Genomic DNA, 13,603 nt, shown 5'->3' with positions numbered 1-13,603 from the left:
TTAATACATTTTTCAAAAAAAAGAAGGCACATAAGTAGTACAAGGCAGTAATTCCTTTCCAGATTTTCTTTTCCTTTCCCAGACCAAAAGAAGCATCAGCCTTGTGTCTCCAGTGGTTAATCTACAGTCCGTTCCTATTGTGAATGGCTGTGGATCCCAGTTCTTGCAATCAAGCCAAGGAGTCAACACAGCTCAGGAAGGCTGTTGTACGTTCCTTCGAAAGCACCCATACCAGTTTATCAGGATTTCTTGTGAGGTGTCAGTTCTGAGAAAGATGTTGGCTTCTTTCTCACACCCATCTTCTCATTTAGACAGGTCGGCACTGCATAGCCAGTTAATCATATTCTCCCTTTGCCAATACATTTTCCAGCAGCAGATTTCCAAAGCATTTTTTTCTGTTTTTCAGTTTTGTGCCTGCTCTAGAGAATTTTTGAGAGTTAGGACTGTATAAACTAAGTAAGGTTGCACCAGTACGTGTGTGATGAAAATGCCTAAAACGAGAGAGAGAGATCACAATTGCACTTTCAGACTACTCGTTCTAGGAGGTTCTAGGAAAGGAGTTGCAAGCCTTGGTCAGTAACAGGCTGTAGGAGAAGAAAAGGGAGGATAGAAATAGGATTATAAGTCCAGGTGTGTGCACCGAATAAATCACGGTGAGCTGAGGCAGCAATAGGTTGTGGATCCCACGTCTCACTCCAGTATCCAGCCGTCACCTCCACCTCTGCAGGAGCTGTAGTTGTCAGCCATCTCTTGTCACTGCGTACCCTGTCTGCCACATTAGAAGCACCTATGACAAATGTGCCATGATGCTGCCTCTGCCTGCCAGAGGCTGTAATGCCTTCAGGAGAGGAACTTGGTGCATCAAAAATGCCAGCTTATGCTTATTTAACCTTCGTGCCTGAGGCAATTTCCACATAGAACAGTTCTCCAAAGCATTCTCGCCACTTAAAGCACACATGCAAAAGATATTCAGCAATGTTTTTGAGCATTAGTGTTTGAGAGAAATTAAGCAAGGGTAATTAGGAGAGGAAAATTCAATTAGTGGGTGAGGAAGGAGTTGGAAAAAGAAAGGAAGGAAATCAGTTCATTGTTCAAGCTGAGCACTATATACTACAAACCATTTTGTTGTTGTTCTTTCTTAAAAGGGGGCATGGGAAGCACTCCCAGCTCCCTTGTGTTTTCGTGCCACTGAAGGGCAGCCGTGGCTGCCACATTAACACGCCTGTGTTGTTCTCTCCCAGAGCACGCCCTCCATCAGCTCCCCATCCTCGCCAGCAGACCACAGCATGCAGACGACAGCGCCGTCACCCTACACTGAAACCCTGGAGGAGAAACCGGCTGCTGAGCCGAGGGCTGCACAGACTCACCTCTTCAGCCACCTGCCCCTGCACTCACAGCGGCAAGCCAAGGCTCCCTATGGCATGGTGCCGGTCGGGGGCATCCAGGTGGTCCCTGCCGGCCTGGCCACCTACTCCACCTTTGTTCCCATCCAGGCAGGGCCAGTGCAGCTCACTATCCCAGCTGTGAGCGTGATTCACAGAACTACCAGCGCCCTTGGTGAGACAGGTGGCACGGCTGCTGGCACCACCGCAAATCCCGTGGGAGTCGCCGAGGTGAACAGCGTGGTGCCATGCATTCCCATCGGCCAGGTGAGCGTGCCGGGCATTCAGGGGCTTGGCACACCCAACCTGCAGCCTCTGCCACCGCTGGGCATGGAGACAGTGAACATCCTGGGCCTGGCAAACACCAACATCGCCCCGCAGATTCGCCCTCCAGGAATTACCCTCAACGCCGTGGGCCTCCAGGTGCTGACAGCTGGTGCGGCCCCACAGGGCACCCCCAGCCCGCAGGGACACCTTCCTGGCCTGCAGATCCTCAACATCGCCCTGCCAACCCTCATCCCCTCCGTCAGCCCCGCCAGCACCGAGGGGCACGGAGCCTCCGAGGCACCCGCCGCAGGCTCCAAAGCCGGCGAGGTCCAGCTGGAGCCAGCTCCTGTTGGTTTCCCCGCAGCCGAGGCTGGCCAGGCCAGCCGGGGTGCTTCTCCTCAGGCGGTGGCTGGCAGCCAGCGGTACAGTGGGAAGAGCCATCCCGAGCCCACCCTGCTGACCAACCCCATTGGCCCGGGGAAAGCTGATCCTGAAAAGACTGACCTCGCAAACCCCAGCAAGCCAAAGCGTGACCTCCCTGCTCTCCAAGTGAAGAGGGCTGCCCCGGCAGAGCCCCGCTCCAAGGTGAATCCCAACACGTTAACCAAGTCCCCAGTCCACCGAACTGTCACCCCGGACAGACAGGTACCCAGGCCAGCCGCCCCCCCCCGGCGGCAAAACACGGTGCAGTTTAGCGATGGCAGCAGTGACGATGAGGATAGACTTGTAATAGCAACCTAGTTTTTGTTTTTCATTGTGTTCTTATTTTTAGGGTTTTTTGGGTTTTTTTAATAACACTTGCAGGTTTCTTTGCAAACCTTCCTTTCCTTAAAGCACATTTTTCTGACACAAACCCATTACTAATCTTCGTGCAATCATGAACTCTTGACCAATAATTGTTGTTTCTTGTCAGCTCCAGCCATTTTTGTACATGTTGTATAGACGATTGTGCCTTTTGGAGTTTTATGTTTAGAAACCTGTACAGATTGTTGAATATATATATATAAAATATATATATATAAAATATGTATATTAAAACCAGGTAGTTGCTTGTGTTTAGTAAGTAAACATCCTATGTCAGATAAATAAAGGATTAAATTATATGTTGCACTGTTAAATGTAAATTTTTATGGCTGTGGGACAAAGTTTCTGTGTACAGATCTAGTATGTAAAACTCCATATTTATTGTATCCATATTAGTCTTGGAAAAGGGTCTGTCCATCTTTCTTGTGTAAGACGGTAGCTTTACACTTCAAAGAGAAATACAGTATCTGTGTTACAAAATATTACAGTAAAATTTTGTTTACTGACTTTACCATTGCTTATGTTGTGCCTTCTTGATGCAGCCCGGTAGTTGGAGAGGTGCTTAACTCATTCCTTTCAGTGCCCTTCCAGCTGGTTCAGCTTGAAAGGATCTGGTGGTGGTAAAAGCCCCTGTGGTTTCACCTGCCATGGGAGAGAGAGCAACTCATCAGGCTTTACTTGGAGAAAAATCTTCCATTTCTAAACATCTGGCAATTGCAGAGTGGGGAGGGAGTCCCTCAGCTTTCCATAGAGCAAGCATCCATCCACCTTGTGGTTTTTTCCTAACTAAAATTTGAAGACTTGCCTGGGGGAAAATGGCAAAAGGGTCAAGATGAAATATTTTTTTTTTGTAATCTTGAACTATAAAACCACTTTTTACTGACATTAAAATGTTGTTACACAAGAAAGGAATAATTCTTTGTGTGTTAATTGCAAAATCTGCCATACAGTTGGTGAAAAGGCCACTGCTGTAATGAGGGTTTGGCATTACTGATTACCATCAACCTCTTACAAGACTGTGTTTCAGGTGATCTTCATTTTACAGGTAGACAAAGCCATTTTCTCCCTAAATACAACTGTGTGTTACTCATGCAGAGAAAGAAAAAGGGACTAGAAGTCTGACACACACAGCTAATATGGCTGTTTTAACAACAAACCTGTCACTGTGGGCATACAAAGAATGGATGGATCCTGGCATAATGAAATTTACCATTCCTCTGTTTGCACATAGTGAAAACAATGTAGAATTATCACTGAATTGTTGAGGTGTTCCAATTATGGCAGGAGACACTTCTGACAAGTTACAGGGCTACACATTCCTAGAAGTTTCAAATTGACATGGGATTCATGCTGTAATTTTTAAGTAGAGTTGGTTTCCTGCTGTGTCCTTTTATCACATTGTTACAGAAGTTTTTATAACCCCTTTAATAACAAAATTCCAGTAGGAAACTGGAAGTTGTAAATTAAAAGCATGATCACCTTTATGGAATTAACAAGGATGAGCACATATAAAACAACTGGAAGAAAAGGATGGGAAGCAAATCTGGAAAAAAAAAGGGAGTGAACTTGAATGTGAGCTGGGCTGCATTGTTCACAGATTAACTCCTGTATCCATCTCAAGGAAGTAATTCATACCTTACACTGCTCATATTCAAGAGCAGCACTATCCTAGATCCATTTTTAACTTTACACTGGCTTTTGTACTGTACTCACATTGTGCTCATTACATTATTCCATTACAGTGTGTTGTAAAACTGTAGGCGATGTTGAATGAGCTTTATTAACTTTCAGAAAGAGCATTTCAGTACCAGAAAGTCATTTCTATTACTTGTGATTATCAGGCAATTGTAGTAATCCTGCAATTAGAAACACACACAGTAGGAAGGAGAAATTACTCCCATCTGACATGAATGTGCAGAGCCTCGCTGAGGGCCTGAGCACCCGAACCACCAAGCACTCTCAACTCACATTGAACCTAATGAGAGTTAAGAGTCCTCAGCTCCCCGCAGTGCCGGACTTCAAATTTGTGAGTGTCTTTTGTGCAACCCCTCTGTGAAGTGTCACTGTGTGTTTGTATGTTCTTTTTATAAGCGTGGTGTCAATGTGTCTTGTATCATTATCATTTATATCTATGTGAGATTACCCCAACCAGCCAAAGGTAGAACTGAAACATTGCTGTGTTACATGTGCTTTGAGAGCCTGAAGCTTTTTCGAGTAGAATCAGGTGATGGTTTGCAGTTAATGAACTTGGGAAATTTTGCATTAGTTTTAGCTCCTTTGAAATGGACATCTAACAGTAAAATAGAACTATGATAATTAATTTGAGCATATTTGTCTAAAGCGTGACCAAAAAAAGATGACAGAATCAGATAGCTTTACAGCAAAATAAAACTATCTCCAGAATTTTGAATGCCATCACAACTTACCACCATTTCTCTGATTTTTATAAGGCAGCAGTAGGTAAGAAATTGCTGTTGCACATGCCCCTAAGTCCTGATTTTACTAAACTCCAGAGATTTACTGTATACACATCTTAAATACATACTTGAGGAGCAATTTGTTGTGCTCTCATATTCTGTTCAGGATTAATTCCAGGAAGTCTCGAATTTAACAGAAAATTCAGCTTGGTGAATTGGGTGATCTACATCTGTCTTTTCTATTCTAGGTGTTTTGAAGACATCAAGGGCAAGAGATGGAAGCATATCTTCAAGAGTAAGAATGACATGAGAACAGATATGTCATAAAGAGGAATGTTAAGACATATCATTTGGGTAAGTTCATATCAGGACAGTAGGGAGAAAGGACCAAGAGAATGGGCACTGATTCAGCCATAAGGCCCAGAAGATGGGAGTTGCTTCTGGGAATGTAAAGCTGCAGGTCAAGAGATCTGAGGACAGATACTGAATCATCACTTACCCAGGCAGAGCAGATAAGCCACATTTGAGGCAGGAACTCTACTATTGGCAGGTAGTTGCAGATATATATAATGTTCAAACCAAGGTTGGAGGAAATCACAGTTTTCTAGAAGACTGTGGTCCTGAATATTACACTGTTTCCCTTCCCTCTAGGATGTTTCCAAATGGATATTCCTTGAGGTGCCTCTACAGCTTGAGCAACAGGAACAAGGAAGAAAGACCTGAGAGAAAGTTAAACTCTGTACCTCTCGTCTGTTAGTGCTTGTAACCAACATCTATATACGTGTCAGCACACAGGGGTGTCCTGCATCAGCACAAGCCTGTGACCACTGCATTAGCAATTACATTTTCATTCTGAATTAATTCCTTTTGTTTTAAATTATATTGTATCTTTATTGTCTTGTCTAGAGTCATGAGTGATTGGGAAATCACATTCCCCCTGCCACAAGGATCCTTCTGTTCAAAGCAGTAGCAAACACCTCAGAGACCTGCCAGTGCAGCATTAGGCTGCTCTTCAGATGGTGTGAATTATCACAGCTGAATTGGAGTAAATAACACTGGGCTGTTTACTCAGGGATCAATTTTTAACAAATCTGTCAGACACCCTCTGGCAAATCCAGCACAGCTGTTTAAACGTTAAAAGGCCAGAACAAGTGTTGCTTCTCAGTGTATCCAGGCACACTCTGGCATCTTCTCACAACCTATTCCCATCAGGAGGGTGCAAGCAGGTGCCAGATAAAGGCTGGCTACAAATAGAGCCAGAGCACAGACATGGCATGGTCAGCTTCTGTGCGACCCGTGCAGATGCTTCCCTGTGATCTGCCAAAAGCGCTCACTAGAAAAAGAAACGACCAGTGGCCTGTGGCTCTTTCAGCTCAGGCCTCACTTGGTTCCTCATTGCATGATGTTTGCTGGGGATGTGGGTACCTGATTTTGGAGGCAGTGTGTCCATATAATAATAAAAATGGCTTTGGAACATGAACTCTATTAAATGTGTCTGTGTTTCCTGTTGGGGCTTTAATAAGCTACAGCATGGCCTACCTGTCACTTCTTAGGTCAAGAAATAAACGAGAGACGGACACATTCAATGTACCTGGCCTCAGATCTCTTGACTGTAGCATTACATCCCCAGATGCAACTCCCAGCTTCTGGACCACAGCTGAAATAAAGCTAACTTCATAGGTCCAGGGGTGCTCTGCCCTGCACTGGTTACTGCTGCTGTGCACACTTTTGTGCCTTTCTTTCTGAGCTTCAGATTGCTGTAAATTGTGCCCTGAGGCTAGAGCAGCCCACAGTTGCTCCATATCAGCCAGTCCCCTGCCAGAAAGTCTGATAGCAGTGTTTTTGCTTACAAATTCAAGTGCCCATCACATGCATTTCATCTCAGATAACCTACGTAGGCTGAACACAGTATGGCCCACCTCTAAGCCACAGATGTACCATGAAACAAAGACATACCATGCTTTACACTTAGCTAAACATTCTGTATGGTTTCTTAACGGATTTATCTCACCTTGAGTTTACTGACATGTGGTTAAACAGAATATAAAATTAATTTATCACTCTATAACTTACCCCAGAAGTCCTCATTTTTTGCAAGATAATCCTCACTAAGCTTTCATAAACACTGTAGTTTAAACCTGTAAACTGCCCTTCAAATGTGTTTAACATTGGGACAGTTTCATGAAAACAAAATTTAAAATCCTCAGTTTTATCACAAGTGACTTGCCAAGAGCCATGGAAACCAAACAATCCACAATTGAGAGTGCTCACTCAAGATACCTTCAGCTGACTTATCTGATGGGCCACTGCTTCAGTTCCTATGGAAAGGTCCTCTGAGACCAGTATGACCATCCCATAGTAGGGAATCCTTTGCTTGCTTTCCTGGTTTTTAATACAAACCATGTCACCCATCTTAGGTGACTTCTGGCCAGTCTCTAATTGTTACATTATGAATGACTAAAAAAAAAACATGGCTAGAATTGTCTTCCCATGTCTTAGGGAAATTTCCTTTCCCTGTAAGTAGTCTCAGCACTTACAGATGGTCTTTAAATGATACACCAAAGACTTAACACCATCTCTGGCTTACATCTTTGAGGATGAGACCACTGTCTTAGGTCTAGACACTGGACTGCTGATTCTGTTACTGACTTTAGATGAAAACAAGCTACTTTAAAGTACTTCAAATTGATTATTAAGTAATTTTATGTGGAATGTCCGTGGGTGGATAAGCATACAGCAACAAGGGTGTAACAGCCCGTAATGCATTGATTTGATGTTCATGTTTTGTTCCAGGAATGTTTAAAAAAAAAAAGGTGGTGTTGCCATTTATATTTGTTTGTACATTTCTCCTCTTTATACTGAACAGACTATTCAAAATGTTAGGAGGTGACTGGTGATTTTCAGATATTCCATGAGATCTAAGGAAACCATGCTAGCTGAAAGATGGCAAGGCTTTACATTCCTATGGTTCAGTCATGGAAACAAAACTTAGAGTTCTAAGATGAGTCAATTATCTAGGCATGCTTAGTTTTCTTTGGTAATTGCAGGCTTGTTTTCCCCAATAAGGTCAAATGTTAAGGCTTGTTTGGTTTTGTGGCTGTGCTCTTTAGTGTATTTGAAATCCATTACCATGCGTGAGGCATTTGTGCTGGAAACAGGCCAGCTGAAGGCTGTTTGTAAAGTCAAATGCCCCCAGCATTTCCTCTTTTTGTTGAGTTTAGGCAGTTACAACATCCTTTTGGGCTTCAGAAGTTCCATTTGCAGGTTATTCAGGTCTAAAGTGTTTTGGTGTTGGTACCTAAACACCCCAGAGTTGGATTCCTCCTTCTGAGAAGGACAGCATTTGACACAGGTGACAGTTCCATGTTGTATAATGAGTAATAAGCTCTTGGTTGAAATCACTGACCCCTAGGAGCCGTTCGCCACCCCGTCATCTTCCTGCTCCAGAGGCAGACATGGAAGTGAGTTCAGAGCCCACTTGTTGGCACAGGACTCATCCCCATTGTAGCCCCTCTTTCATGAAGGGCTTTTCACGGAGTGCCTGTGGAAGGCAGGAGTGATCCCTGGACGTAAACATGCAGTGAGAGACACAGTGTGGAGGGAGCATCACTGAGAACATCCACCCACCTCCCAGGAGCACAGGGACAAGGTGCACCAATAGGGATTTTGCTCAGTGCTGGGCCTCACACAGGTGCAAATTTTTAAAAAAGAGTTTGTCATCGTTGCAGGGCGGTTAGAATAGATGACCTTTAAAAGATCCCTTCCAGCTCAAACATGATTCTATGAACAGCACCTACCCAGACCTGAGACACCTGAGTAGAAAGCCATCATCTTGACACTTAGCCTTTCCCATCCCTTATGATCAAAGCAGATCAAGTCAAAATGAAGAATTAAAAGGCATCTTTTGACAAAAATTTTTGACAAATCAGAAGGAATTTTGACAAGAAGCCAAAATTCCCTGTTTGAACAGAAAATTACTACAGCTTCTGATTCTGGTAATCCTCAAACATTCCCCAGCGAGCAGCTGCCCTTCTGGCACCCAGCTCTTCTGCACAGGATCTAACAAGGTAGTATCTTTCAGGAATACTATGTCCAGAGTGACCGTATCCTTTGTAACCCAATCACAAGGGCTTCATCCTGAACACGAGCATGAGGAGGAGGAGGAGATGGTGATGCCCATTTCTTGTACACTCAGCTACCGACACTGCAGTGGTGGCAGTCTCTGCCACTCAGCCCAAGAGGTGCCAGGGAAGGTTCAGTCACCATCCTCTAGTGCTGCACCAGCTCCCTCCTCATCAGCCAGAGACTACACAACAAGGGAGGCAATGTCCCTCAGCTCCCTGGGTGAGAGGTCACCTCCATTAGTTACACCTCCTTCCCAGGAGGCTGCTCCAAGCTCCTGTGCTCTGGCCAGGCACTTGCTGGCAGAAACAAGGCCAGGAGAGAAGAGAGAGGGAAAGATAAACCAAGCTGCAAGACAGAGCAAGCCAGGGAGAGCACGGCATTGTAACCAGGCTGTTGGGCTGTTTGGGCACGGGAAGGCAGCTCTTGTATTTCAGACCTGTTACCCAGTGTTAGGTGTGTCCCTGGTTTGCAAAAACAGTCTAGGTGCCAGAACAGAAGCAAATGTTGAAACAGTGCCTCTTTGCAAAACAGAAGTCATGTTTTCATCTGGACACCAGACAGTTTTGCTCCACCAAAAAATCAAGTGGGTGGTGCAGAAATCATTTTTGGCACTTACGGGTTTAAATTTTGTTTCCCTCTTTGTTTATTCCCATACCTATAATGATCCATGATGCTTTTCTTATTTACAGTGTTTCAGAGCAAGAGCTCACACAGCTAATGCTGATTAATTCTGCTGGACTGGGCAACTGGCTCCCCTGTGGATATCCTGTTTTCCTGTGAATCATAACTCCTTGAGACATCCTCCAACTCGATCAAAGATCCCGAATGTATTAGATATGAAGACATCAGACAGCTCAAACAGATTAGAAAAGACACACACAAAGAAATGTGTCCCAGCTTCTCCCTCCTGTCCTGTAGAAAACTGGCATGGTGAACACAAACCTAAGCACTTGTCATAAAAAGTAGGACAAAAAGAAGAAAATGGAGAGAGACTTTGGGAATGTAGTTTACCCAGAGACTTCTGCAAATTGTCCTTTCTAAGTATTTGCACTTTTGTACTTACTTAGTTCTCCCTTGCAGTTGGGAACTCCTCAGGCTAGATCCTCATCTGATGAAAAATGACATCTGTGAGCTTCAGCAAGACCTGCACCAACTGCATCAGTGGAGGACTTGGGACTACCCCTTTAAGCACTGAGCCTTGCCTACAAACACAAAAATTAAAGGAACATGAAAACCTGTGGTCTGTTTTTTCAAGTTTATGTAGTCTGTTGCATCCTCCATGGTTTTATTCAATTTTCCATTTAGCTACATGAACAACTGAAAGGGTCCTGTACCAGTGAAATGTCAAAACCTGAGGTCATGAGGTCAAACTAGGTTATCTTAATAGTCTCTTCTCCCCTTGCAATCTTTGCACACAGGTTTTATCTGATGAAAGAGTTAAAGTCTTTATTTCAGCAACGTTTGATCTTGAAGATTACACAAATAATTAGTCTTTTAAGCTTCTGAGCTTTTTTTAAAATAGAATTTTAAACTGTCCTTTTAATGGACGCCTTTTAATCCTTATGTTTAAGAGTAAGAGCCATGCTTGATCTACGACGACAGACAATGTGTTTGGATAGTCAGAAGGCCATTTTTATGGGAACATTTAAACAATACATTGTGTTTTTTCAGGAAGCTCTTCTTCCAATCAGTGGAATGAGCTGACTGAGGGACCAGAGGACAGTCCTTTTGCTGTCATTAAGCTGATGTAAAAGGAAGATGGGATGTGCTGCTCTTATATCTTAGACTGAACTGTGCCAGGTTTATTTTTAGTCCTGGACTTCTAATTCTTCTAGTATCCTTCTGCACTTGGAGGGCAAAATAAACCCTTTTAACCTTAGGCACTGTGAATACTCACTTGAAGGCAGTGGAGGAAAGAACATCCATCAGGAATACACTCTGCAAACACTCAGCAAAATCATTAGATCTGCATATTCTTAATCAATGATTAAATTTGCAAAAAATGATTAAATTGGCAAAATAAAGGGTGATGGTTTTTATCCAGACTATAGTTTGTCCAAGTCCCTGGGTGGGATTCAGCTGTTTGTGTTTTCTTTGAGGAAAAATGTCCTCAGGGTCTGGTACTGAGTTGTTCTTTGCCTCCAAAAAAAAACCTCCATTGTGGGAGCATCAGCATATAGCAGGGTTGTGAGAGGCATGTGAATTGAGCCCAAAGTTTGCCCCTTGATGCAGCTTGGGCAGCCGTCAGGGCCACTGCAACCATGCAGCAGAGGTGGGACTGGGTTTGAAGGAACAATGGCCAAATGACATGAAAAATATTAACCTTCAGCATAGAAACAGAAACCTCACTGCCCATTCCTGAGGACAAATGGATAATCTTTTTTATTTTCAGTATCAGTGGAATTTCTGTTGTTTTTGTGACCTTCCCCTTTTAATTGGACCAGTGTATGTAATACACATGTACTTAGAAATGCACTGGAAATAATGATGGATGGCATAGTTTTCCAGCATTTGAAAGAGGAGGGGGGCAATTGCTGGTATGTCCAATCTGGAAAGCAGTAGGAATACCACAGCATATGCTTGAAACTTTGCTGAGCATGTAGGTCATTATACCAGATGCTTCACCTCCCCCAGATTCCTCCCTGTCAGTTCATCCAGGGCAGTGATGAGGGAGCTAGGGACTGCTGGCTTTTTACCCAGTGCTACCTTGTTCCTCAAAAGGGTTCAGACTCTCCCTTCCTCCTACAAGGGACTACTTACTTAGCACATCTTATGTTCTGGATGTGCATGGTAATGCAATCTTGTCAGCCCCATCGAATCAGACAATGACTTGGGTTGGAAGGGACTTTAAAGATCATCTAATTCCAACCCCCTCTGCCATGTGCAGGGTTGTCCCTCCTTGTGAAATACTGACCAGACAGTAAAGCTGTCAGAATAATGATCATGCCAAACCACCACTTCCCAGGGGGGTAAGGGGAGCTAGAAGCTGCATGTGTCTCACTAGCAATTACACAGCACAAAAAAGAGAGCTGTCTGAGAAGGGCGTGGAATTTAGTGCTTTGGAGGGTGATGTGAAATACTTTGCAAATATTTGTTTAGGCCAGAAAGTTAAGACAAAGAAGACAAAGCCTGGCCTCAGCATTGTCACAAGCAGTCTCCTGCTGCCTTCAGGAGGGCCAGGATTTCACTCATGGATTTTTAAGGCTGGCGCAGAGACAGTACCTTACAACAGAGCATGGGCATTTCTGGCACAATGGGGATTGCTGTTACTGACACCGGAAAGTGATTTTCTTTTCTTTTGTTTTTTTTTTAACCTGGCATTGCTCCTTCAAGCAAATTAAAGTCTGATACATTCGCATTTCTATGTGTCATTAACCCAGACACCTACTGCAGGGCCTAAAGCTTGTGGCTGCTGGAGAGACTAAATCCTACTAATGCGCTTTTCCTAACGCACTGAGGGAATCTGAAGTCTCTCCTTTTGAAGCTGACTTGCTATTTTGACTAATTGCTTCTGGTAACTGTTAATAGCATTTTGCAAAGGCACTTCATCTGCTGACGGCAGATTGATGTAAGGAAGGGACACAGTTCACATTTCCAAAGGGAGCATCGGGAAACCCATTACCAGCTTCATTAATCTGTTAATAATAAAATTAAAGTACAAATAAAATGTGACAAATTGAGTTCTGTTGTGAAAGTCACTTTAACAGGAGGCTCTGAATAAAGGTCAAAACAGACTCTGATTTCTGCCGGGTTCTAATAGTGGAATCAGAGGAGAGCATTGTAGAAACACTGTAATTAATCTGGCAATGCTATAATTGTCCCCAAATGATACAGAGTTTGAGGAGTGATTTTTTTTCCTTTTTCCTTGAGAACATTTACAAAACCTGGAACATAAAGCTCTGTCACACAACATTTAAGTGCTAATCCAATTTCGCAGGAAGCTTTCAACCATGTAGGTATGGTAGATAGGCTTACTCTCACTGCCTGCCTTCTTGTGGCTGCTACCTCAGTCAAAACTCCAGTTTACCCAGCACAGGGGTAAAAGAGAGAAGAAAAGCTCTGCAGGTGTAGATTGTCTAACATCTGTCAAAGAAATAAGCCAGACATTGGAAAGAGGCTTTGCCAGAGTCAATAAGTCAGATCAGACACCACTTTTCTGGCAAGGATGGGATTGGCTTACCAATCTTGTTTAAAATGGTTTTACTTTTAGGGTTATCCCCCAAACCTATTGGTACCCCCTGCATCAGCCTCCGTAGCCACATTCTAGGTTAGCAGTTTTGTTTCTGCAGTATTATCTGAAGATCCTAGCAGGAGGATTATTTAGGAGTAGAGTCTAGATTAAGATATCCTGCTGAGACTGATTCCAGTCTCTCCAAGGCACAGTGTGAATGGGTTCTGTAGAAAAATATCAATTTATCTAAGTTCTTCTTATTACTGTTGAGCAATTGCCCCAAAAGCAGTCAATCACAGAGCATAATTTGGGCACACAGCTGCAGTGAATGGAGGGCTTCCTGCAGCCTGGCAGAGCAGCCTGTGCTCCCTGTTCAGGGAGCACCTGAACCAAAGGCACGCTATTAAGAACCCAGCCAGGCAAGCAAATACATAAAC

General features: G+C 43.7%; 1 protein-coding gene and 1 long non-coding RNA gene across 10 annotated transcripts in view; one reads left to right on the top strand and one right to left on the bottom strand.

The window, feature by feature from the left end:
- HIVEP1 (HIVEP zinc finger 1) overlaps nt 1-10,234 on the top strand; it is a 128,748-nt gene extending 118,514 nt beyond the window's left edge. For 6 of the 7 annotated variants that reach the window (XM_032115352.1, XM_032115379.1, XM_032115370.1 and 3 more), the window contains one exon: nt 1,242-2,964. In XM_032115352.1, the coding sequence (XP_031971243.1) occupies nt 1,242-2,390 (1,149 nt within the window). In that variant the 3' untranslated portion in view covers nt 2,391-2,964. Of the gene's footprint in view, nt 1-1,241; nt 2,965-5,118; nt 5,225-9,684 lie in introns of those variants that run through there. The other variant, XM_032115390.1, reaches the window with a different exon arrangement.
- LOC116446927 overlaps nt 1-13,603 on the bottom strand; it is a 52,210-nt gene that overhangs the window by 12,970 nt on the left and 25,637 nt on the right. For 2 of the 3 annotated variants that reach the window (XR_004241442.1, XR_004241445.1), the window contains 2 exons: nt 10,059-10,197; nt 2,812-3,095 (listed from right to left, as the gene is read on the bottom strand). This is a non-coding gene — a long non-coding RNA (uncharacterized LOC116446927). Of the gene's footprint in view, nt 1-2,811; nt 3,096-10,058; nt 10,198-13,603 lie in introns of those variants that run through there. The other variant, XR_004241449.1, reaches the window with a different exon arrangement.

This window comes from Corvus moneduloides, chromosome 1, assembly GCF_009650955.1.
Source record: "Corvus moneduloides isolate bCorMon1 chromosome 1, bCorMon1.pri, whole genome shotgun sequence".
NCBI lineage: Eukaryota > Metazoa > Chordata > Aves > Passeriformes > Corvidae > Corvus > Corvus moneduloides.
The sequence above is the reverse complement of the archived record's forward strand: the minus strand, read 5'-3'. Positions and strand labels throughout refer to the sequence as shown.